At 53.3% G+C, this 26,624-nt stretch overlaps 1 protein-coding gene across 5 annotated transcripts in view; it reads right to left on the bottom strand.

Annotated features, from left to right (window-relative positions):
- CTIF (cap binding complex dependent translation initiation factor) overlaps positions 1 to 26,624 on the bottom strand; it is a 283,887-nt gene that overhangs the window by 198,085 nt on the left and 59,178 nt on the right. For 3 of the 5 annotated variants that reach the window (XM_079108994.1, XM_079108993.1, XM_079108995.1), the window contains 3 exons: positions 17,388 to 17,594; positions 11,410 to 11,457; positions 4,873 to 4,944 (listed from right to left, as the gene is read on the bottom strand). In XM_079108994.1, coding sequence (XP_078965120.1) covers positions 4,873 to 4,944; positions 11,410 to 11,457; positions 17,388 to 17,567 — 300 coding nt within the window. In that variant the 5' untranslated portion in view covers positions 17,568 to 17,594. The remainder of the gene's footprint in view (positions 1 to 4,872; positions 4,945 to 11,409; positions 11,458 to 17,387; positions 17,595 to 26,624) is intronic. The other 2 variants (XM_079108996.1, XM_079108997.1) reach the window with 1 other exon arrangement.

Genomic DNA, 26,624 nt, shown 5'->3' with positions numbered 1-26,624 from the left:
ATTAGCATGGAACCCTGGAGAAAAATATAAAATACTCTAGGGACACAGACTGGGGCTGGGTGGGCAACAGTCAACACTACAGCCTGGCACACAGACACCCCTGCACTCGCCATCTCCTCCCCACACTCCAGGACCACCCAACGTGGGCCATCTAACCCACTGCCGTCTCCCTAGCTGTCGTCCTAACCTCCCAGCATTATGCCCAACTTCAAGTCCTCGCTAAGTTCTTCTCTCTTCATCTTCTCCCGTCCGCCTCATCAAACATCTTACTCGTCCCCAAAGGCACTGATCAACTCTCAAGTCCTTCTGAAAGGGGACCAAAGGACCAGCCCCAAGAAGGACTGCAGTTCCTATGGTCAAGACAATGTCGCTTCGGGGAATTTAACATGTCCATCTCTATCCCGTTTCATATTAATGAATCTCTACTTCACAACCAATGATCCAGAAGGTTCCAGCCCATAGGTGTCTGCTGAGCTCATATCAGGTGCTCGATAAATACTGACTGAACAGACAGCAGGGTCATGAATTTATTCACAACATTTCTTATATATCCGCGGCAGGATGACTGGCAGAAAGCTCCTTCCAGTAGCTCTCCTGGGGCCAGTGGTCATCAGTGTGTCCGAGATTCTCTTCCCCTACCTGCCACTTGCCACCCCCGAGCCAGTCATTACTGGTATTGCTGGCACTGCCAAACTAGCCTGCAGGTTGGCACAGGTCTGTGTGGTGGGGGGACAGAGAAATCAGGAAAATCCAGATCTGCGGCTTCTTTTAGCAGTGATTTGGATTCAGCTGGGCATTTCATGGAGACCCAGAAGGCAGATCATTAAAGAAACTTCTGGAGAAGTCTGCATCTCACTCTGTTGCAGAGGTGCTTGGAATCAGTGTCACTTCTGGGTCAATATCTGGTTCCCCTACCCCTGGGGACAAGGCTCCTTCACTCTCATGACAGAGTCCCCCACGCTTATCTTTCCAGGGAAGGTAGGGTCACAGGCCAACAGCCAAGACTCCAAGCTGTCATTTCTCACACTCCCCCATCTTTCCCAGGGCCTTGTGTGAACACCAGTGAGAAGGCACGCCCGTCGGGTTCCCAGCAAAGATTTCATCGCCTTGCTGCAGAGCCAGCACTGCGAGCCAACAGTCCTTTATCGGCATGTCCTTCTCAAGGTCTAATTAGAGGCTCTGCTGCTGTCCTCAGTGCCTCTTTGCAGATGGACAGGAGCCACTGGTTCCTGACCCCAGGTAGCCTCTCACCGGCCTTCAGTTTCCTTCCTGAAGTCTAGATCCCTGCCGGTGCCCTGGCAGCTGTTCTAAACGCTCTACCGTTGCACCCTCTCATCTCCAGAGGTCTCCTCTCAACCATCTACACACAGTCCCGTTACCCTCAAAGGCTGGCAACTCTTCCTAACAGTGACGAGGGGATGGACGGGTCCATTGGGCACAGGCTGCCAGGATGCCAGACAATGCAGGTTCAGGCGCATCCTGCTTTCTGGTGGCTGGTGAAATCTTTTCTGGACGATTCATAGCCCATTGTTCTTGTCCTTGACTCTCTGGGACCCTTCCTCCTACTTATGGAACTTGACCTACCATTGCTCGATGGTGGCTCTGAGAGGATTTGCAGAATTAATTTTATTTTTTTTAGACATTAGTTGAAATAACAAGGAAGGACAGGAGACTGCTGCAGGTAAGTAAGCGATCCCACCGCATGACACCCCTCCCCCACACCATGCTGTCGCACTTGGGCTCCAGCTCAGGGCAGGGCAGAGGCAGGACCCCATTCTCTGAGGCTCTCTGCTCACCTGGACATGCATGGCCAAGATGGGACAGTGGGGGAGCACCACAGCAGCCAGACACTCCTGTCTCGACTTAGCCTCAGTTTCCCCTTCAATAAACTCTCACCCGTGGATGCCTGTGGATGACTAGAGACTAGCTTTGACCCCCCCCCAGAGGGCTTGAGGAGACAGCAGCTCCCTAGCCGGGGAGTCAGAGGTTCCCAGGGATGAGACCCAGGGCAGGTGTTCCCACTGGTGAGAACGTCAACATGGGCAGCAGCCACCATGGTGCATGGACCAGATAACACCCTCAAGAGGACAGAGCAGTGAGAAGGAAGGAAGCCGCCCAGTGCTGTACAGCTGCCATGTCATCCAGGCAATGGCCAGAAAGGAAGCAGTTTCCATCTTGTTCCTGCAGCCCTCACGTTGTAGCTCACTAATTCAGTCCCTGACACCTAAACATTAGGGCCCCTTGACCCTGAAATAAGGCACTTCTGACCTCAGGAGACCTCGTTTAGATTTGGGCCAGACGCTGTGCCTCCCCATGCAGGAGGATCCCCGCCGTGGCCACCCCTCAGGAGGAATGGCTGCACGCCTCTCCCTGTGCAGGCTGCCTGATTTCCGAGCTCTAGTCTGACCTGCAGGCCACCCTGCAGTCCCTTGCATCTCCTGCTCTGTGCTAGGCATTTGTTAACACCTGGGCCTCATCCTTTGAAGGCAGAGTGTGGCATCGGGCCTGTCTGGGCTCAGCACCAGGCCCCTGGTGCTCACTGACTCTCTTAGAAATGCCACCTATACATGCCCTGAGCTTCCCAGTCTTTGCAAGTGTCCTTGGCTCCAAGCAGCTTCCCCCAGCTTCCCCCAGGGGGCGACCAGCCAGACCTGGCACACCAGTATTTGCAGCTCTCCCTGTTCTCCAAATGCAGACCCTGCAGGTCCCGCCCCTGAGACCAACCAAGCACAAGCTGTGTGGCTGCGCAGCAGGTGTCCCTGGGGGCCCAGGCCACTCCCGTAATTCCTCCCCCTGAGATGGTCAGATGGATGTGACAGGTCAGGTGGTGGGAAAGCCAGTGGTCTCCTGGCCTGTGGGGCCCTTCCCAAGAAGCCCTTGTCTCTGGGATGTCGGGGAATCGGTGGGTTAATATTCAGAGACCCCGCCCCTCCAGCCAGGGGCTCCAGGCGAGTCTAGGTCTCAGCTCCGCCTGCCACTAAAGGACTAATATGCTCTTCTTACAGTTGCATCTTTATATTCAGTGACACTTCATTTTGCAGCAGGCTGCTCGCTCCAAAGCTCTTGGGTACTTCCCAAAGGTGGGTTGGGAGCCAGCTGGCCCTTGCAGTACCAGGACGCTTGGGGCACAGAAGAGCCCACACATAACCCCTGCGGGAGCAGCGCATCCCAGCCCTGCTCCATCAGCCTGGGTGGACCCTCCTCTAGGTGGCTGAAATAGGCCCAGCAAGGACCCCTCAGAAGGGAGGGCTGAAACTGAGGGGTGGGTGGGAACAGGACTCTGTCAGGAATGCTGGGACCAGAGGGAAAGGGTGGGGAGAGGGACCCAGAAAAGGTGATAAAGGGAAGAGAAAAAGACCATATACCAGAAAATTCCAGAACCAGACACCTACTGATCAAATAACAGAGAGTACTCACTGCCCAGCCTCTCTTGTCCTCCATTCAAGGGCTTTGACCCTGCCCCGCAACCCTCTCTAGTGCTGGCATCCCTGTGTCCAAGCCCACTTTGCTGCTCGAGTGTTAAGGGACCATCATACGGGGAACCCCAGAATGAAGGGCAGAAGCTGACGTGCAAGTCTTGGGCCGAGAGCTACGGCATCAGTGAGGATAACAGGGCCTCTGGCCAGGGAGGAAGCAGAGACAAAACACCGTCCTGCAAGGATGCCTGCTGTGGTAGGGCAGGGTAGAGATGCCCCATGGCATGGGAAGACGAAAGGCCAGGCTCTGTGAAGGACCTTCAGAGACCATCAAGTCCTCCCTGATTGTCCTGTGAGGAAGCTGAGACCAGAGGAGGAAGGACTTGCCATCAAATCTGTGGCAGAGCAAAAACCCAGCACTGGGCTCCTGACCCCTCTCCAGGGTTGTCATTATGACCCCTGCCCTACGGAACGATCAGACACACGCACAGCAAATCTCATAACGAGAAGGAAGTGCAGGAGAGCTGCCCCCACACCATGGGGCAGCAAACCCTGCAGCCCAAGAAAGACCCAGAACTGAACAGAGGAGGCCTGGCCTCATCAGCACGAGGACTGATACTGGACCAAGGCAGAGGCCTGGGCCACCTGCCCCTGCCTCAGCTGTGCCCATCAGGAGCTGTGGCACCTGTGAGGTGAGCCTTCTGGGCAAGTGGAGTCTGAGGCTGGGCCGGGGCTCAGGGTAAGAGGCTGTTTCAACTTCTAACCTCACAGTCTCCCACAGTCAGGGATGAGGTATCAGGGAGACGAGCTGGACCACCAGAAGGTTCGGGGACCAAAGGGTCACCAGGATGGCTCTCAAAGATCAGCTGCTTCCCTTCCCTCCCAGCCACACAGCCCACCCAGGACTGCCACCCCCACCTGCCACCCTGTGGACCTGGGCCACAGGCTCCAGACTGGTCCCAGGACTGTTGGGAGAGGGGGTAGTGGTGGACAGGCCTCTGAGCTTCTCCCGCAAGCTCCTCACACCCCACATCCCTCTGCAGACCTGGAGCAGAGGGGATCTCCAAAGAGCCCGGCCAGCATTCAAATTCCAAGTCCCAGTGTGTTCGAGGCTTTGCATTGTCACTGCCTGCAGCTCCGCTTCAGTCACCCACATGCTGCAAGGACATGTCACAGAGCCTCGCCACCCTCCTCTCTGTGGACATCTGGGGTGTTTCCAGATGTGTGTTATTATAGACAATACTGCTACTGAAAAGGAATCTTAGGGATCAACGTGATGGTGGGAGGGGGCTTTACCACAGCCACAGAATTAGTCAGGGGCGTCCCAGAGGTCCTGATGGCACCCTCCCCTCTCCCATTGTCCTGCTTGCTCCTCAGCCTCTCAGGAGCCACCAGGCCAACCCAGACAGATAAGACACATGTCAACCCCAGACGGAGAACGGAGATGGTTTCCTACCTGCTGAGGTGGGGCTCGCCCTCTGGAGAAGGAGCAGCTGCTGTTCAGCTGCTCGCTGCAATCTGCTGTCCACTGCAGAACAGAAAGGAGTGGTCAGTGACACAGGACAGACAGGCTCACCTCACTCTGCACCCCCCAACGTGCCCCTGACCCTTGGCATCAGGGCCAGTAGAAAATCTAACTTGGCATTTTCAATGGCAAATCAATGGCTTCTCCACATCCACATCTTTCTCTGTACCCAGCTTCAGAAGACCCTAGACTTGGCATCAGGGAAGAGAGCCCTAGACTGGCCATCAGAAGCTGAACTTGAGCCCAGAAAGTTGGGAGGGCTGGTATGTCAACCACTTGTGTGAACGTCCCTGCAGTCTGCTATGCAGAGGACGCTGGGCCTCACCGTCCACCCGCTGCATTGGACCCTGTGAGGTCCAAGGACCAGCATTCTGACTAGCTTGCCAAGTGAGGCACCAGAAGTTTGAGAGCCACTGAAACCCCTCTGACTGTCCAGGTTTCATTTTGTCACCTACAACATGGGGACAGCAAAGCTGGACAACTCTGCACGGTTGAGATGAAGGACCTTCAAGACCTGTAAAAGCACTGCGTCACGGGTGGGCGGGCTCCTCCCATTGAGGGCTATCTAGCTACACGGTGGCGTTGAGAGTCAGCTACTCTCTCCAGTGCTGCTGAACACTGACCTCAGCCTACACACTGTCCACGCATAAAACGCAGAGGGAGCTCAGTCCTCACGCGTCTGAGCTTCTGATCAAAACTGAGCACGGAAGATTCTTCACCAACACAGCCCTGGCTTTCTAGAAACTTGTCCAGGCACACTCTCCAGACAGTGGGTCAAGGACACAACCTTTGTACAAGAAAGACCTTTAATTATGATGCTGATGACGGAGGCCAGGTTCACGTGTGCTCTAGAGCAGCTCCTTCCAACCAAAATGAGCCACAAATAGGACCCACAGACCTAACCACATGGTCTAGTAGCCAGATTTTTAAGAGAGGCAAAGTTAAAGAGCATATTTTACATAATTCAATATATCCAAAATATTATCACTCTAATATGCAATCAATAAAATAAAATTCAGTGAAATACTTTGCAATCCTCTTTCCTGACTGAGTTTTTGGAATACACTCGGCACACATCGGAGTTTGGATGAGTCACATTTTAAGAGTCACACATGGCCAGTGGTGCCCATGTTGAACAACCCAGCTCTAGAGAGATGGCAAAGGTGTCAGATGCACTTCTTGCCTATCCCTGTTCCTAGGGAAGAGGGGCTGACCTTCCCAGTCTCCTGTCAGCTGCTTCCGGCTGGGCCGACCCAGGAGACAGGAGGAAGGGGGAAGCCCGGGCATGCTCTCTCTCTCTGTCTCTCTCTCTCTCTCTCTTCCTCCCCCTCTCCCTCTCCCTCTCTCTCCCCCTCCCCTCCCCCCTCTCTCCCTCTCCCTCTCTCTCCCCCCTCTCCCTCCCTCCTCCCTCTCCCTCCCTCCTCCCTCTCCCTCTCTCTCCCCCTCTCCTCCCCCCTCTCTGTCTCCCCCTCCCCCTCTCCCCCCCCCCTTTCTCTACTAGAGGGCACTACTAGGAGTGCCTGGGTCTCTTCCATGGTCCCAGGCCTCACTGACAGGCTTCAAGGCTCACCCCTGGGCCTGGGTTCTGGTGACACCATTTCTTCCTGGTGCCTCATGTTAAGGGGTGGTAAGAGCACCAGTGGGTGCTAATTTCTGGAAGTTCGGTTCCTTAGCTCTTTTATCATTTGGGTAACTAATTCTCTGGATTAAATTTTGTTTGGATAATTTCAGTCTCAAAATACCTCCCGCTAAACATTTATTCATTGAAAGATAAGAAACCTATCAGTAATCACTTTAACCAAGGGAGCAGATAAAATAAAATAAGCAATATCCCAGGCTTCCTAATATGGTATGGAGGGGGAGGGCGCATTGCTTTTAAGGTATTCTTCCTCAAAATGCACACTCTCAATGTAATCATGAGAAACACCAGATAACCCCAATTAATGAACTTCCTACCAAATCAGTGGCCAGTGTTTACCAAAGGTGTCAGGGTTGTGAAAGAAAAGGAAAGATCAAGAAAGTATCAGATTAGAGGAGAATAAGGAGACAACTAAATGCAAATCTGAATCTCGGTGCAGAGAAAGGAGGTTAGTGGCAAGATCAGTGAACTATGAATAGAGTCTCTAGTTAACAGTATTGTACCACTGTTAATTTCCTAGTGCTGATCACCGTGCCATAATCCTATAAGATGTTCATATTAGGAGAGGTCGTGTTACAGGGAACACTTGGAATTATTTTGCACTTTGGCTGTAAGTCTAAAAAAATTTCAAAACAAAAAGGAATATACTTGAATACATGTACATGGATCCATTATGTATAGACGTATAATTATGTGTACGTACACATTTCTGATTGATACATACACATATACACATGTGCGTCTATTTACGTGTGTCTATGTTTACACTACTGCAAAAGCGGTACGTCTGCTTTATACATTGGAGTGGTTTTCCTCTCCAGGGGAAGTCTGGCCCAGGAAGAATGTGATTACGGCTAGTCCCATCAAAGATGGCCTCTCGGATAAAGCTCCTCCCTTTCCAGGTGTCCCAAACACTTCAACCCCAGCTATATAGTGCTGTTGTGACATCCTCTGGGGTGGTGACTCCTTGGAGGGAACAGCTCCTTCCAGGGTCAGCCTGGCGCCTGGCAGGGTGGGCCTCCTGACATGCATGGACCCCGTGTGCCTGCAGCCTCGGCCCCCTTAGTGAGCCCACCCAGAGCAGCTCCAAGCTCCAGCGAGACGGCTCTGCTTCCTCTGGACTTCACGTTCGCTCACCAAAAGCCATTTTCCGAGTGCCTTCTGTGTGGGTTCCAGAGCAAAGTATGTCCCTCACCGGAGGGCTGAGATACGTCAGCCAGAGCGACGCACAGAGAAGTGGGCACTGCCGTGGGGACAGAAGGCCATGCTCTCTGCAGGGCGTGAGGAGAGAAAAGCAGAAGCCAGGTTCTCAGAGAGGAGGGAGCCCCGGCCTGTGAACGGGCATTTGTCCTTGAAGGCAAACAAGCTCACAGCCCGGAGCCTCGGCACCTATCCCATCCTGCGGGGCAGGGGGGACAGTGGTGTCCTACTTGCAAGGGTCCTCCAGCCCAAAGAGGCAGGATGTGTGAGACATTTTCTATATGGGAACAATTCGCATCGAAGTCACAGAAGCGGTTTCAGGGTTCAACCATAGCTGTTAAAATATATATCTTAATTTAAAAACCTGGAGCACACAGACACAAAGTTCAGTTTTAATAAACATGTGAGTACAGATATTTATTCTGAACTCACAACGGACGTTTTTCTATTATTCTCTACTCTTATCCGTACATTTTAAATATTTCACAATTTAAAGAAACAAAGTCAGTTAGTCATTTCAGGCTGGGTGATAGTTTTGAGAAGATGTTGAGGGGTCACAGGCTGAGCATTGTGGGAAAAGGAGCAAGAGTAAGGAAGCCCGGGGTGGGAGGGGCAGGGTGCTCAAGATCAGAGGGCTCACTTCTCACATGGCCTAAAATTCCCCCAGGTACTGGCCCTACAGATAGCAAAGGCCATGCCACTGGAGAGCCACACCACATGGCAAATCAGAACAGGAACTGGAAAACAGTCAGATGCATAACCCTGCACCTATAATTTGTACAATTAATGTACAAATGGGACTCAGTACATGATAAGAATAGCATTTTAAATCAGGGAAAGGAGAGACTTATCAATAACCACACGGTACTGAGCAAGTATCTAGCCACTAACGAAAAAGTTCCTCTAGATGTCCTCCTTGCATGATCCCCAGAAAACGCATTCCAAGTCAATTAAGATCTAAGGTTCAAGTTCAGTTGACATTTGAAACTTCTATGTATGTGACACAAGAAATGATGAACAAAAAAGAAGACAAAGCAGAGGCCACCGGCAACAGGTATGACCAAGGATTAGTGGCTGGAACACGCCAAGGTATCACGTAAATCCACTGCCTTGTAAGTGCTGACGCTGATCAGCGTCTCCTCCTCAGGCCGTGAGGGCTCTTACCCTCTCTTTTGGCAAATATAGAGACGGAGGCACAGCTTGGGCCAGTGACTGTCCAGGCCCACACAGCAGAACGAGCAAAGGACATAAATCGGTGTTCCTTCAGAGCCAGGAACAATGACCTGCTGAATGCAATGTGTGGTCTTGGAGCTCACCAAGGTCACAGCGGGGACTTTTTTTTTTTTTTTTTTTTCCAAAATAAAGGATCTGATTAGGAAATTGGTGAAATATAAGATATACAGATTAAATGATAGTTTTGTATCAATGTTTATTTCCTGTGATATGATTATGTAAGAGAATACCCTGGTGTTCTCAGGAAACACACACAGAAGCATTTAGGGATAAAGGGGTATAGTGTCCGCAACTTACTCCCAAATGGTAATTGGGAGCAATCTATAAGTATGTTTATACCTAGAGAGACAGAACAGGCACACACAGGAATGCGGTAAGAGACTGACAATCAGGGACACTGGGTGAAGGACACGCAGAAATCCTTTGTATTTTTATTGTGATTTTTTTTTTTTAAATGGAATTTGAGATATTTTTCAAAATGAAAAGTTGCCCAGAAGGCGACCTTACCCAGGGCTTTGTAACCAAGGGGGCATCAGAACCAGCGAGGAGCATTTTAAAGGTCCGTGCGCCAGGACCCTCCAGTCTCCATGGCTCACTTAGAGAAAAGGCTCCCGGGTGCTGGGGGGCCTGTCGCCGGCTCAGCCTGCACACTCTCCTTGCTCTCTGCTGCACCCACAGGCCAGGGTGGGTGCCTCTCCGTGGGACCCAGCCCACACCGAGCTTTGCTTTTGTCATTTCCTCTGCCTGGACTACTCCTCCCCAGGTGGCCTCACCTCCTTCAAATCTTCCCTCCATTGTCGCCTTCCAACAGCCCGGCTGCCTCAATCATGAATATGTCACCTTCTAACATCCCATTTCCTGTCTTTCCCCACCAAAGGTAAGCCCCAGGAGGGCAGCCATCACGGCTGGCTCTGTTCATGACTTTGTCCTGGAAGCCTAAAATTGTGTCTGAATGAATAAACGTTAGCAGCTGACGATATGTTACTACTTAGCCAATGGTATCTGGCAAAACAAGAGAAAATCTAAACAACAACACTAAAACCACCCCCCAAGAATGTCTAGGAGATCATTCTAAATAAAAAGCAAGGTAAATGGACGTGCATGCTAGAAGCTCAGCTTTGTATAAGAAAGAATACTACAGAAAAATTATATGAGTTCTTATCATAAAATGAGAGTGGACTTCTTTTCTGTTTCTCTTTTATCTGTTTTTCTAACTGTTGCTTTAAAAGTAAATTAAAAAAATTTTTTTTTGGACTGGGGATGGAATCTAGGGGCACTTTACCACTGAGTTACATTCCCAGTCCCTTTTATTTTATTTTGAGGCAGGCTCTTGCTTTGTCGCTAAGGCTGGCCTTGAACTTGTGATTCTCCTGCCTCGGCCTGCCCAGTCGCTGGGATTATAGGCATGTGCTACTGCACCCAGCTACAAGTAAAATAAATTTTAGCCTACTTAAAAAAATGGCTGGTAGTCAGATTTTAAAAGGCTCAATTGCACTAGAGATCAACATGATGTGAATTAAAGTGGCGAGATGTCCCAACATGCTGGTGGCAGTGTGAACAGAGCGGCATTTTGGAAAGCAATTTGGCAAGTTATTAAAATCAATTCTACTTCTCCCCGCGAGCTAAAGAAACCCTCTTCTTTGTGCAGAAAGAGGCCCGTCCGTCCAGCATATGCACTGAAGTTTCACGTATGTCCACAGGGGAATTTAGGAAAAAACTGGACGGCCAGTGCTGAGTGAATACTTTAATAACCTGCACTCTGAACTCCCAATGCAGCAGGGAAACAGAACCTGGCAGTACAGGCCAGCGGCACCTCAGGGTGATGGTTAGTGAAAACTGTGAGTTATTAAACAACATGTCCACAGGCACAGGCTACCATACATGACGTTGAAATTAAACATTTCTGAAAGTCATATATATGTCAGTAAATGCATTAAAAAGGTGAGGACGTTAATTCAGCAATTTGATATGAGGGAGGGGCCAAGGGAGTGGAAGGAGGTAGGATCTAAGGGAGATTTTACAATTAATATTTAAATTCTTGTGCCCCGTGCAAACCTATGCATATGATACTTGTGGTAACATAAAAATAAAACAAGCTGCGTGCAGTGATGCACACCTATAATTCCAGCAGCTTGGGAGGCTGAGGCAGGAGGATTGCCAGTTCAAAGCCAGCCTCAGCAATTTAGTGAGGCTCTAAGAAATGTAGCAAGACACTGTCTTTGAATAAAATATAAAATGGGTTGGGGATGTGGCTCAGGGGTTAAACACCCTTGGGTATAATCTCCGGTACCAAATAAATAAATGAAAATTAAAAATATAACCATTTGTTAAGCAAGACAAAAATATCTAATGGATTCCCCGTGCGCAGCCACCCAACTAGCCTCCTATAAACTCACTTCTTCCGTTAAGCCTTTCATGGGTGGTCCACCATTGAGGGCTTCCTCCTGTAAGCAAAGACGGCAGGGAAATGGATCCAGGGTAGGAGGAAATGCAGAAATGGGATGCAGAGCAGGCAAGGCGACAGGGAAGCAGAATAGAAGCAGAAATGCAAAGGGAAGAGAAGGAAGACAAGTTAGAAGGTGACAGCAAGCCAATGTGGCCGCTCTGGTCCCCTCCCCCCTCCCCTCTGTCTTTGAAAATTCCTTTTGACATTTAGACCAAATCCTGGACTTCCAGGTGCTGGACAGCATCAAAAAGGACTGCAGGAAGCCACCTTCACCCTCAGTGGCTCTTAATTTGATCTGTTAAGAAGAATATACTAGAAACTATGCCTTCAATAAATGTGCCCGCTCTTCTCTGTGTCCCTACCTCCCATCCTTCCCAGAGACAAGAGGAGGCAGCTGGCCTTGGAGAAAGGAGACACGGGGTGTCCATACCATCAAGGTATCAGAGTCACTTGGGCTTATGAACAGTTTGTGCCCCACTCACACATTGCTAGTGGAGTTGCAAATTGGTGCAACCACTCTGGAAAGCAGTGTGGAGATTCCTCAGAAAACCTGGAATGGACCCACAATTTGACCCAGCTATCCCATTCCTTGGTTTATACCAAGAGGACTTAAAATCAGCATTCTACAGTGACACAGCCACATCAATGTTCACAGCTGCTCAATTCACAATAGCCAGATTGTGGAATCAAACTGGATGCCCTTCAACAGATGAATGGATAAAGAAACTGTGGTATATATATACAGTGGACTATTATTCAGCCATAAAGAAGACTAAATTATGGCATTTGCCAGTAAATGGATGGAGTTGGTGAATAGCATGCTAAGTGAAATAAGCCAATTCCCAAAAAACCAAAGGCTAAATGTTTTCTCTGATAAGTGGATGATGATATATAATGAGGGGTGGGTGGCAGGAAGAAGGGTGGAACTTTGGATTGTGTAGAAGGAGAGGGGGCAGGGGAAGGAAAGATAGTGGACTGAGACAGACAGTATTACCCTATGTACATGTATGATTACATGAATGGTGTGAATCTACATCATGTACAACCATAGAAATGGAAAGTTGTACCCCATTTGCATACAATGAATCAAAATGCAGTCTGTAAAAATAAAAATTTAAAAAAGGGAAAATAAATAAGTAAATAAATCCAAATCAAAGAAAAAGAAAAAAGAAAGTTTGTGCCCAGGCCAAGCGAATCTCTGGGTGGGCCCCATGCAGCAGTGTTTTCCAAAGCTCCCGAATAATTCTGCTCAGCCAGTTACAGACACTGTCTACAGCTCTCAGTGATTCCCCAGGTCACCTGCCAACACCAGCAGTGCCAGCTTTTCCCACCCCAACATCCCAATTTCCTCAACAAAAGAGTTAATGACTGATGAGATGTGGAGTCCCAGATCTCTTTCTACAAGAGAAAATACATTAACCAGCCAACACCCTATCAGTGACAGCTCATAGCCAGCAGGGAACCGGAGGTAGGTGAGTACAGCCAGCAGGGCCATTTGGCCATTTTTCATCTCTGTGCCTCAGTTTCCCTCCTGCGGAATACAGCTGTCATTCCTTCAGAGTGAGGACAACTTTTAGGATGTGACTTTGGGGACTTGGAATGCACTAGAGAGCAGGTACTCCTGAAATGTGGAATAAGGGTGTCATTTTAAATAGGGTGGGAAAGAGTTCGGAAACTCAAAACACACATTCTCTTGGCTACTTTGTAAGGGAAGAGAAGCTAGTTCCGCTTATTATCCATCCATTCATCTATCCATCCATGCATCCATCCATCCACCCATCTAACCTCCTACTTTTTCTTTCTAGTCCTTGCTGGGCAGGAATGGGGGACACCATGTACAAGCATCCTAAGATATTTTCTTCCTCATAGTGTTCACTGTCATCTCTCAGATCCTAAAAAAAAAAAATGACCTCACTAACTGAAGAGTAACATTCTTCTCTACTCCCTCAAATCTTTCTCAAGATTTCCAAGATTCTTAACAATTTTCCTCTCCCAGAAACAGCAAACCACTACCACAGACAGGCAGACAGGGACATTCTTTGAGTGGTTTAAGAAAAAGGTTTTTTTTAAAGTTTTTTGGCTCCCATTTAAAATAGTCATCAGATTAAACAAAAACAAGCAAAGTGGTTTCACAGAACTATTTTCCATAAAGCTGCATCACAGGATGATTTTTTAAAGAGGTGTCTGAGGTAGACATGTCTCACCCTGGCCTTGGGTAGAGTTGGCCACAGCTGCCACTCCTCTGGAGTCTGTGCCCAGGTATGTTTGTGGAGGTGGGGGCAGGGAGGCAGGGGCTGGGTGCCAGCAGAACTGAAATGTTCCCCCTCCCAGCAGCACGCAGGCTGGTCTGGAATCCCTCGCGATGCGACGTGATGCGTGCCTTCTCCAGGAACTTCAAAGCATGCAGAAAGTTTAAAGCCTGCATCCGGAACAAGAGGTGCTGTTCCCCACACTCTGCCTTACAATAAACATCCTTTAACAGTCCCTCCAGAGTCCTGCCTTGCCTGCCTCTCAGATCTGGGTGTCCAAGAGTGAGTCATATCCAACTGACCCTGAGACCAGGATGGAGAAGTGCAGGCCCCAGGCTTCAGGAACTCACTACCAGCCCTGCCCTCTGAGAGATCAGCAGCCTGCAGGCGGATCAAAGGCACTGGTGGTGGTGGGGGGGGGGGGGCTCTCCTTCCCAAGCTGTCTCCCCTTTGGGTCAGAAACTACCATGGAGTCAGAAGTGGTGGAGCACCACTTGTGAGACTGAGGCAGGAGGATTGCAAGTTCAAGGCCAGTCTGGGCAACTTAGTGAGGCCCTAAGCAATTTGGTGAGACCCTGTCTCAAAATAAATAAATAAATTTTAAAAGCTTGGGGATATAGCTCAGTGATAAAGCACCTTTAGGTTCAATCACTGGTACAAAAAAGAACGAATGAAAGAAAGAAAGGAAGGAAGGACAGAAGGAAGGAAGAAAGGGGAAGAAATGGAAAGACAAGACTCTTCCATGGCAAAACACTCCTGGGGTGTGAGGCTGCACAGCTTCCTTAGACCCTCCTCCTGCAAGAGCAGGCTTTGGCTGGAGGAACCTTCAAGGATGCCCTGCTGGAGGCCTAGGGTTCACACGGTGAGGGAGGCAGGCCGTTCATGCACCATGTGTGGAGGCGGCTCCTGGGGAAGCCAGCTCTGCATGCTTCAGGGGCTGTGAGAGCTGGTTCTCGTAGGTCCTGTCCTTCCTGCAAGAGGCTGACTCTCCTGGGCCATTTTCCAACACATCCTCCCTGCCTCTGCTTCCACCCAGGGCAGGATATTGCTGATTGTACAGGGGTGAATGAAATCATGAAATGAATGACTGTCCTCAGACAAGCCCCTGCCACCGTCCTGATGTGCATTCATTTGTCGATCACAGGGCCACCCCCCACCCTGCGTTCCTCTTGGATGGAAGACATGCCCTCCACCACCCTTTGGTTCTTCCTTGGGATTTGGAGATCCATGAGCTGGTTCAGCACCCTGCCTTGGCCATGACCTCCTCTCTTGGTTTCTCCCTCTCCCTCACTCAGTCCCATGCTCTCGCCAGCTCCGGCACCCCTCACCCTTGGCCTAAGTACCCCACTCAGGATTAGCCCTCCTAGCTTGCTAGCCCACCACCGTGGGTACCAGAACTCCCCCCAGTCTTCAGCTTGCGAGGACTTCAGTCCACTGACCCATCCCCTGTCAGCATCCGCTGCCTACCTTGGTGCCCGCTCCCCTTTTCACCTGGCTGGGGGTCCAGCTGGTCCCCACCGCCACTCTCCCATGTTCCTACCCTCTCTCCCTCCCATGCTCCCTAAGAAGGTTCAGCCCTGCTCAAGGTCATGTTTGGGGCTCTGCACCTGAACTGTCCTGGCAGAAAGCAGCTGGAGCAAGCCCTCCAACTACACTGCACGCATCATTTTAGACGCACGGCTGCAGGATGAGCTGCTGGGGACACAGAGCAGGCGCGGCTCCATCGACCGCCTCTCCGCCTGGCACATCCCCAGCAACTCACAAACTGCTCTGATGCTCCTGTGTGCCCTCGCTCACCCACACCACCGTGTTTCCAGCTAAGCACCTCCAAAGAGTGGTATTATGGGGTCGTCTGCAACCCATGGCCCGCTCATCCCCACCACCACACTGGGACCTCCCCATCACCACCACCAACAGCCCGCACTGCTTGCTCAGTCACTCACACTCTTCCTCTTACGCAGGCTGGCAGCAGCGTTAGAGGCACCCAGCCCTTCCTGTGTCCCTGAGCAGCTCCTTCCCTGGCCTTCCATCACTCCACTCGGCCTGGGTTTCCTCCGGCCTCCTGGGACTCGGGCTGGCTCCTCCCCGCAATCCTTCTTTCCAGCAGCTGGGTGGCTCCAGGCTCAGCCCTGCACCGGCTGCCTCTCTGCCCTGCCACCCCAGCCTCCTTCTCCCTCTGCTCCAGCTTGCCGGCCTCCTCGCTGGGCTGGACGCCTCCTCTTCCAGCCCAGCCCTGGATATACGCTGTCCCTCTGTCCCTCTGTCCTGAGTGCTCCTCCCCCAGGGATCTGCGTGGCTCACCCTCTCCTCTCCTCCAGGGAAAAGGTCTCTGAGCGCTCCACATAAAATCGCAAACCCCTCCAGCTCCTCCTCGCCGCTCTCGTCCGTGTCCTTACTGTATTTTTCTCCACTGCAGGAATCGCCCTGCACTGAAACGCAAGTTCCACGAGGGCACAGCTTTCTGCAGCTTTGTCCACTCCTGGACGCGGAGTTCCACAGAGCACGGGTGGTGCTCAGTGCGCGGAGGGCGAGGCAGCGAGCAGGCGCCCGGCTTGCAGAACTTCAAGGGCACTAAGGAACACGTCGCCCCTAGTTCTATTTCTCCCACAGGCTATTTTCTGCCCCCTGCCTCTGCATCCAAGCCGAAGGAAAGCCAGGGGTTCATTCTGGCTTTCTAAAAAGTTGGGGGGCTGAAATTTCTCCCCACCCAGAGAGACAGTCAGGTAGTTACATTCGGCTTTTCTCCAGAGCAGGACTTGCCAATTGCTTGCCCTTTAGGAGTCCCAGGTTGGGGTGGGACATCGAGTACAAGGGTGGGCACTGGGACACTGCCCCTGGACAGGGAAAGGCCCTTCCGTGCCCCTTGTGCAGACAGCAGCGGCTTCCCTGTGGCCTCTTTGACTTTCCAACATTCCTGAGGCAGCAGGGCAATCCACACTTACAGGATGAAAAAACTGAGTCTCTGAGATGCTGGGCGCCCAAGGTCACCCAAGCAAGGAGAAGCAAATCTGGGACCAACTCTAGAAAATATCTACAGGGGATTTATTAGACAAAGAGTTATGTGATATGCATTCATAATTTATTCAGGAGAAAGCAAGACTTCCAAATCTTGGCCCATAATCTTTCAGTTGAGGTCAAATCTTGTCCAAGGTCAGGGTTGCAACAGACTGACCCAGGTCATGTGAGTGCAGCCTGAGATTCTGGTCAGAACGCCTTTGGCCTCTGACTACATGAGGCACGTGGAGCCCTGGGTGAGTGGCCTGGGACGCTCTCTTCTTAGGTTGCCAATAACTGTCTGCATTTAAAATCAGAAAATGTTTACAAGGTACAATTCTTAATGGTGCACCCCGTGAATAAGATACCATCTCCAGATCTCCTCTAGAATGTGAGCCTGTGAAGGATGGAGCAGTACCCAGAAGACAGTAGATGCTCAATAAATTCATTTTCAAAGACTCATGAGTCGGACTGGGGCTCAACTGCTCATGGCTAGGAAGGAATAGGTTCGAGGGTTGAGCATGTGTAGCTGGGGGGCAGAGGCTTCCTGCCGAGAGCCCAAGGCCTGTCCTATGGGATTCCAGGTGCTGTTCCACACCTTGGCAGTCTAGGGTCAGGTGACCAGATGATGCCGGGAATCGGGTCCCCCTTTTGAGTTTGCCAAGGGCCCTGCCCCAGAGCTCACCTGGGAGATGTGGGACTGCGTCCTCTGGCTCTCAATGTCGCCCTCCGTCTTGTCGGTCAGCAGTCCCTGCACCTGGTACTCCAGCACGTAGCTGTCAATGAAGCGCTCCAGCTCCTCGATCTCCTGGGAGCGGCTGCTCCCAGCCTCCGAGGAGGCCGAGGCCGCAGAGGAGTTTTCCATCCCTCCAGCTCAGGGGCTTGGGGCCGGCTGGGGAGAAAGAGGAAAGACAGGCCCATGAGGTGCTGCCACATGAGACCCCACTGGGGAAATGCCCTCTGCTCCGGAAACATCTCCTCTGTCACAGCATTTCGGCCTCCCAACCGCCAGAAAAGCTGGTGGCTTATCTCCAGCTTTGAGAATATTCCAAGTTCCCACTGTGTGGGGAGGGAGACAGACACCAGAGAAGGCCAGTAACGTGCCTAAGCGGACAGCACAGGAACTCATGCTGTATTCCCGTTGGTGTGTGCCCAGACCCACCTGGGAAAGGCAGCAGACGAACCCAGACTAGCACCCAGGCCCTGCTTCCCAAATTGGACCTAAGGAAATTCACCACAGACGGGTGTGTACCTGAATCAGGAGGTGCAGGGGGCCCTCCAAGAAAAGGCCTCCTTCTAAAGAGACTTCCTCTCTCCGGTCACTTTCCCCTAAATTAGTTGAAGCCTGTGGGCCTCAGGTTATCAGCAGTTTTGCAACTTTGCTCCCAGACGTTTAGTTTGTAGGAATGTGAATGACTTAAAGTGACAGAATACAAAAGGCCTGGGGGGCTGTCTGTGCTGATGTGGCCGAGCTGAGGAAGCTGCTGGGCCACCCTCCAGAGGAACATGACCGCCCCCCACAGTTCTCAGGCACACCCTCTGGCTCAGTCTGGCAGACATGCCTAGCCGTTCCCGGGAAACCCACGAAAGCCCACCAAGGAAACTGGTCCCTCCCTCCTGATCAGGTAGGGACAACCCAAGCCCACCGGGTCACCTCCACTGTCCTCTCTCACCCCTCTTCCCCTGCAGTCAGACCTGACCCAGCTGGAAGTGAGGATCCTCACCTCCAAGTGGGGCCCTCCCTTCCTCCACAGGCTCACGGCCACACGGACAGGGACCTTCAATCTCATCTTGGGTCCCTTTTTTTTCAATCTGGAGACCTGTGATCTTCTTGGAAGATCTCACTCATCCAGAGAGACAGCCTGCTCAGAGTTGCATCCCAACTCAGTGACAGGCTCCTACCAAACCACCGCCCTGAGAAAGCTCTAGGCCGACCGGTTCCCGACCAGGGCACAGGTACGTCCCGGGCCGTGTGCATGCAGCTCTAGATGAGAGAGCAAAGGCCTGGCGTGTTGACAGGAACACTGGAATTTCAAAACTCTGGTTCCCGAGCACTTTTCTGGAACACAGCTATCTGCTAGTGGTCAAGAGCTGTGCGAGTGTTTAACAGATTTAAGTCTGGGCCCCACAGCGCTGCAGAGACTGTGGCTCTGGACCCCCACACCCTGCCCAGCCTTCTACAAGGGTGCTGGTGATGGGGAGGGAGAAGGGCCCAGGTGGGGAAGGACTGCTGGGCTTCAGCCTTAAAGAACCGGGGGATAAGAAGCATTATTTTCAGCAGGCAAGGTTGCAGTCATTTGTTGTGCAGAGATAGAAACCTCCTTCCTGCCTCTGCTATTTATTGCTCATACTGCTCTGCACCCGGGGCACTTAGCCTTCCCCTGACTTTCCAAACCTAGCAGTCCTTGTGCTCAGCAGGACCTTACAGGCCATCTGGCAATGGGTCCAGTTCCCTGGTTTAGAGGCTAGCAGGCAGAAGATCCACCCCGCCATGGCCGGGGGTATGAACACTGTGAGTTGCTTTTTTTTTTTTTTTTCCTTTGGTATGGGGATTGAACACAGTATTCAGCCACTGAGCCACATCCCTGCCCTTTTTTGTATTTTATTTAGAGACAGCATCTTGCTGAGTTGCTTAGGTCCTCGCTAAGTGGTTGAGGCTGACTGAACTCGCAATCCTCCTGCTTCAGTCTCCTGAGCCGCTGGGGTTATAGGCATGTGCCCCCGTGCCTGGCTGAATACAATAGGTTTTAACACCTGGAATGCAAGTGTTGACTGCACCTGTCCTCAGCACTGGATGAGCTCCGCACACCTCTCCCTCACCAGGGCACTGTGAAACCCGCTGATCATACTACTCAGGAGAGGAAGGGGAGGGTCAGCAAGGGCAAGGCATCTGCCCAGGTACACACAGCAGGGCTCCACTCAGCCTTCCGAGCAGGTGTCCTGAGCTGGATGGGAATGAGAAGGCTGATGTCCAGAGCAGGCTGAGAAGATGCCACCTGCAGGCAAAGTCAGCTCTAAGGTCATGCCAATCATTCCTCGAAGTCTTCAGATTTTATCTAGGGCTTCCTGGCACGCCTGACAAAGGACATGTTCAGCAGGAACTCGACATGGAGCCGCTTCCGGGAGGGTGGATGCTGGGCTCTGGTGCAGCCACCGCCTCTGGCCTGCCCTGCTAGACTCTCTCAGGGGTGCCTGAGTCTCAGGGTCACACCCCAGTCACGTGAGGGAGCCTGGGTGTGGAAACAACCCCGAATCCACACGAGCTCACTGGAGACAGGGCAAGCGTTGAGAGCCATCCCAACCCCGCAGCATTTTGGTGGCCAGAAGGCAAAAGAGGACTCCCTGCCCTGAACCCGTCTGGTATCCTTATCTGCTCAGTCCCTCCTCCTCCAGCCTCTGCTGCCCGATCAGATTCAAGGAGTGTGTGGTGTGGCCGATAGCACTGGCCTCAGCACCCCAGTGACTCCTGTCCAGGGCTCCTGTGACATGGAGCACCTGCAGGACCTCACCTGGCCCCTGCAACCCGGAAGAGTGGCAGCCCTCCATCTGAACAAATACCGCCATTTTGGAACTCAGACGACAATTTTCACGCACATTCCCCCTGGTCCTTCAGAGGATTGGAGTAGATGGAGCCCCAGGTGCCCATGGCGGTGACCAAACCTACAGCACCCCTCACTTGCCCTCCCTCCTGTCCTCCTGCTCTCTCCCAGTTTCTGGGAAGCCTCCCTTGTACATTCTACAATGGTCCCTGCAGTGAGCTGAGGCCCTTCCTTCCAAAGGGGTTGGGGACATTCGAAGCAGAAAAGTCCCAGGCTGTACCTCTTCTGCAGGAGAAGGAGGAGCAGAGGGCGAGAGTGGGAGATTGGAAGTCGGGCCAGCACCTGTGTGCCTGCTGCCCCGAGGCGTTTCACGGGCTGATAAAACCTAGCAGTACAATGCTGTCCCACACACTTTCCACAATCTCCACTCGCTCATCCATCACCAGGTATCTGTGTGCTTCTGGTGAACAGCTGCTGTGGACCTGGTGTGCCAATATCAGCCTGTGCCACTGTGTTCCACGCCTGCGGGCACATACCCACGAGGTCTACCACATTTTAAGGGCAAGAAGTCTGAGGAGGGACAGAGGGACACTTTCTCAGGCTGGTGGAGTGCGGGGGAAAGCCATGCTCTCAAAAGCTGCCTTCTGGTCTGAGCTCTGGGGGTCAATCCTGGCTCCCTGTCTCCTTCACAGTAAGACCTCACAGGAAATTCCCAAACTGCTGGGTCACTGGGAGCTGAGAGCCAGTGAGTAGGGACTTGTGTTTTAACAATGGTGACAGTGAAGGAAGCTGGGCCAGAGGAAGAAGGAAAAAAAAAAAAAGACAGGGTGGCAGAGGACCCAAGAAACCTCTAATTGAGGCCACCGGGATGCAGAGCACGCAGAGGGAGGCTGAGCCCAGGACTCAGCCCTGCAGTGTCCCTGGGCCCCGCCCTGCCTGCATTCCCACCGGTGATGGATGGGAAGGCCCGCAGCTGGTGCTGAAAAAGCGCTGAGGTCGCCCCACTATGAAGGGCACCAAAGGGGTGGTCAGCCTGAGGCTGTTGGCGGGAATTGGCATGCAGCCCAGAGAGAGGACAGAGGACAGGCTGGGCTCCCTTGCTTGTAATTCCCAGAAAGGTGAGGGCAGCCAGGCCCGGCTCTCTGGGCTCTTAGGGGAAAGGACTACCAGGCTGTCCTGCGGGGGACCACCTCTGTGTGTTCAGAGACCTCAGCTCAGCCCTGGGCCCCCGCCTCCTGCTGCAGCCAATCACACTGCATTACTACAGCCCCAGGGCCCCAAATGAAAAACCCCACGCTCTCAGGCGAACAGGCACCTTTCCCCACACTGGTGAACTCTCCCACCACCCAGGCCCACACAGCCCACCCTGTGTTGCTGCCACGGGCCCAGAGCTGCCTGGCATCCCTGGACAGCCACCACAAAGCACAGGGTGCATCTCTCCTGCCACTCTCCCTCTCTGCCTGTGAGATGCTTACACGCCCTGTGGGGCTGCAGGTGTGGAGGAGAAGCTAGGGCAGACCTCAGGGAGCACCTGAGGGCCTGGGACCATGCGCTGAAGCCTTCTGCCCTCTCGGCATCCTTTCCCACCTGCCAAGTGACAAATGGCACTAGGGGTTGTAAACTTAGCCAGTCCTTTTAAGAACAGCCAGGCATTAGAGGCATTCCAATCCCCAGGGATGTTTCGGTGACCTGCAAACCAGAGGAGATGTGTCTGCTGGGCTGCCTGCCAGCCCTTCTTGGGAACCCGTCACCCTAGGCCCTGCGTGGAGCCAGCCCTGACCCACCCACCTCGCTTCCTCAGGGTTTTTCCCCTCCGCCCCTCAGCACCCAGGAGACACCCTTCTGGGAACTCACACAGGGCACTGAGGAAGATCCCACTGTCTGCTCTGGGCTGCTACCAGGGGCTGTGGCTCCCTTGGTGGGACCCCAGGCCAGCTGTAGGCAACCAGGGGCTTGCTCCGTGCTCCTGGGTTCAGCAGTCTTGGGTCTCCCAGCTCTACCCACCCCCTCCGCATGTCAGCAGAACAGCAATCCCGCATCTAGGTGGCATCTGAGCTGTTGGCGGGCAGGGGACCCAGCACAAACCCACCTCTGGCCTCCACTTACTGCACCCCTGGAAATCTTCACTCACTTCCCCATGGCTACGTCTATGCTGTCTGTGCCACAGAGCATCTGGCTCCCCACCAGCAACCGCTCCTGTTGACCCTGATACGACACTGGCTACAGATCTGGTCAACTTGCTCCCCTCTCTCCTTCCCTCCTCCACAAAGTGATAGCAGTGACACATTTAGTCCGAGCGCACAACTAGGGCTAGAATTCTGCTTTGCCAGCTGTCGGGTGGCCCCCAGGGCAGGGTTGGCCCAGAGGCCGTGCTGCCTGCAGAGTGTGGGGGAGGAGAGAGGCCAGACTGTCCAGGGGAGAGGATGCCCTCAGCCACCCAGAGGAAGCCATGGGAACCTGCTCGCTGCCAAATCCTTCCCGACCGAGCGCAGCTCCCCCACCCGCCCGGACAACTCTGGAGAGAACACCAAGCCCCACAACCCGCAGCCCCTGTGGTCCAGCTACACTGGTCAGTGCTGTCCCGATGGCTCGGCAGCCCTGTGTTGCCAAAGAAAAGCAGAAGGTGCACAGGGCCTCAGTTCCTGGACCCAAGAGGTAGGGAAGCTCAGAAACACGCGGCAGGGGAGGCAGGCGACCCTGGGAGTCAGCACCCGTTAGTGTCTCAGGAGTCCAGGACCGCTAATGTCTTCCTCCATCACCGCCACCACCAGTTTAACCCTCTGTCACTCGAATATCACACGGAGTGTTATTCGAACAACAGCGAGTCTTGGAGGTTGAGTGGGCTGTAAAGCAAATGTCCTGGCTCATGATCTCGGTATGAAAAAAAGATATCTAACTAAATTAAAAATACGTCAGCACTTCGCACACATGGTAGTCATCGACTGCTGGGAACTTCACGTACCTCTCTCTGTGAGGCATTGGGGAAAGAGCGGAAGCCAGGTGCCCCATGCCCCGAGCTTCTACGTGGAGGTGAATTCCAGCACATCTGGTTAAGTGCAGATCCATGAGGGGAAGTGGGTTTGAGAGTCTGCATGTCTAACAAGCCCCCGGTGAGGTTGTTGCTGCTGCTCAGAGGACATGGTTTGAAGAGCCATGATCCAGAAAACCTCTCGCCTCCCTGCATCCGTTATCAGACATCCCCCTGGGATAATGAAATAGGCCGTGGCCCCATCCTGACTTCAGCTGATGGCTCAGCTCCCTGGAGGAGGCAGGTGCTCCTCTTATGGTCCCCTCAGGGCCAAGGGCAGAACAGACACCAAGCAGGAGGTCAACAGGCTGAGTTGTCATCTCCTGGTGGGCCTGGGCCCCACCTCCAAGCTGGACGGACTCTAGGGCCAGGTGCATACCACACCTCCTGCCCGGAGTCCTGCAAGGTGGAGCTCCGGGCTCAGGTTCCTCCTACTGGTCTGATCAGGCCGGAGGGGGCTTCTGCAATCCAAGACGTAAGACCCCAGGGACTTGAGAGTCTAGTCTCTTTGATGGGCAAATGAGGATACCATGGCCCAGAGGGGAGAGGACTTGCTGGGAGCCACTCAGAGGCCTCTGGACATAGGGTTCTCGGAAGTCTGCCACTCAGAGACCCCTGCTGAGTCACCTCCCCTCCTCTGATGAGACTGAAGTTCTAGGTCGCAATCGTTAACAGGCACAGATATTCCTAAATGGCAGATGCTCTAAAGCCCCCCACTGTCCTCATCCCCAACTCCGTGGGCCCTGCTCTGTCCCTTTGAAACCTCATGGAGCAGGCCCAGGGCCCAGGCTGTACGTTCTGTCCCGAGAGCAGCCTCAGGCAATTGAGAGCTGGACTGCTGCCCAGGGGGAGAGGGCTGGAGCCAGGGAGATGCCCTGACGCTTTCAACCAGGAGGAGGCTGACTGGGGAGGCCCAGGCTTTGGACATGCCTCCCCTCCTGGAAGAAGAGTACAGGAACAGGTGGGCCAGGGCCACCGGCGGGAGGGCACCTGGGGTAGGCTCTGGAGGGAGTAGCCCCTGCCTTATTCCTGGGCGTCCCCACTGCCCAGGTCTGCCTGCCCCTCAGACCTCCACGAGGCCCCAGCACTGACCACCCACCCACCTGCTTGGCCCCAGCACCGGCTGCACCCCATCCTCCTCCTCGCTGCTACCCAACTCTCACCTGCTCTTGCATTTTTTATGGGTTTTTATCTCGTCTCGACAAGACTGCATGATCTTGAGGGCCCTGCTCCATCCTGTCCTTGTCTCCATCCAGAGCCGGGAATGGGCAGACTGGCCTGTGGCCCCCCAGGCCCTGCACAGCGCCCAGCACATTCCTCCTGAGGGCGCCTCCTCAGCTCTCCCACCACACCCCTCCCCACCGGCTCCCCACTTCAGAACCCTAGAGCCACAGGATGCAGGGGTCCACCCACCCGATCCTCCCCTTCAGAACCAGGGTTCAATCCTCTTCCCACAACATTCCGGAGTCTTCTCAAGACAATTCATCCCAACCAAGAAGTACTGAGCACCTGCTGGGTCCAGGGGAAAGACCGAAGCTGTGCAGGGTCGGGGCCTCAGGGTCACTGGCCGGCCAGCCAGCTGCATCCCTTGCAGGAGGCGGGGGCTTCCTCCAACCCCCATGCCCAAGGCAGAGGAACATGACAGTAGTGAGGTCTGATTCTGGGCCAGCTTAGCTGCTCACTAGCTGTGTAGCTCCTGGCAGGTGCCTGGCCAACTCCTGCTCCTAAACAGGTTGCTGATGGAGGAACCCCAGCAAGGTGCTGTGGAATTAAGGGAGTTTACACAAGAGGAAAGTGCTCAGCATAGCTCTCACCCAGTACCTGGGGATTATCGCTTGGTTCCACAACCACCCCGTGGGCCCTCACTCTGTCTTCTGCGCCTTCTCCTGCCTCTCTGCCTCTCCAAATCACAGCCTTTCCCCCAGGACCCACCTTCAGGCACGAGACCTCCATGAAGCTCTCCTTGACTCTGGTTTCACTGGCTACTGCTCTTCTCCACAGACCTTGCCCCTCCCTAATGTATTCTCACCTTGAACTCGAACTCCCCATGCCTTGCTTGGGCCTCCTCTGACCCTCATCTGCAGCTCTACCAAACTGTGTAGAAAAATGGGGACCCATTCTTTGCTTCCTAGGCCCTGGGGGTAGATGGGTGGGTCCTACCACTGCCTTCGGAAGCTTCTAGGTTGTTGGCTCAGAGTGAATAGGACCTGGGAGCAGGCTGCAAAGCAGACCAACCGTGTCCTGCTCTGAACCCAGCAATGCACCTGTGAAAGTGCCTTGGGCTAAGGCCAGAAGACTCCTCTGAGCATGGTGGCCCCCCGCATGCCAGGCCCTCCTCAAGTGACGCTCTCTCTCCAGTGCTCCCGTGGGGGTAACCTGCCCCCATCAGCTCTCCCCATCTTGGCAACAGCCTCCTCAGCTGGGCCAGTGACGGTCCCCAGCTGCTTCTGAAAGCTGATGGGGGCATGGAGTCAGAGCAGGCTCCACACAGCCTGGCCCTCGGCAGGGCTGTGGTCTCTCAGGCCTGTCCAGCCTGGGCTCCAGGACGAGGACACCCTGCTGGAACGCAGACTGGCTTGCTTTCCTCTCTCTGCCCGTCCTCAAGGTCAGTGCGAGCTCAGCGCGTGGACGCCACCTCAACACCTGACTCACTGCAGCCCCTCAGAACTGCTGCTGCAGCTGCTCACCAGGCCCACGGGCCTCAGCACGCACGCCGTCCCTTGGAGGATCACCCAGACCAGCACAGAAGTCTAACCACAGAGCAGAGGTTGCCACTGCCCATTTGGGCGCCATATCTGGACCCTGGTTTGTTTTGTTTGGGTCATTTAAAAAAAAAAAAAGGAAGATCTAGCAATACTGGCCCACCTTCCTACACTGTGACCATCAGCTCGAGCTAAGGAGTGCTGACCCCTGCAGCCCGGGCAGTCCACGTCCAGTTCTCCGCAGACCCCAGCATCCCCTAATGCCTCCCCCAGCCCACAGCCCACACTTGCACAGTCCCCACTCCCAGGCTACTTGCCTGGCCTCACGGGCATCTGTGTTGGAGACCAACTGCAAGAGAGCAAGTGGAGGTGACCCATGAGTAGGAACACCAGGGGCGCCCTGAGAACTGGGAAATAAATCAAGAACAAGGATTGTCCCCTGGGAGTTACAGTGTGACATCAATACATGGCAGATCAAAAGAGAAACATGCAAAGTCATTGCAGAGAGAAAGAAAGGACGGCTTCCAGGCCAGCAGGACCCGGTGTAGCCCGGTGGCAGGGCCACAGAGCTATTGTAGGAAGATGGCGTCATTCTGACGGGACTGGACCACATGGCAACCACAGAAGACAGGCACAGCCAAGTTCTGTGTGGG

This window comes from Sciurus vulgaris, assembly GCF_902686455.1.
Source record: "Sciurus vulgaris genome assembly, chromosome: 13".
Lineage (NCBI taxonomy): Eukaryota > Metazoa > Chordata > Mammalia > Rodentia > Sciuridae > Sciurus > Sciurus vulgaris.
Note: the sequence above shows the minus strand (reverse complement) of the source record. Positions and strands in the feature narration are given on the sequence as shown.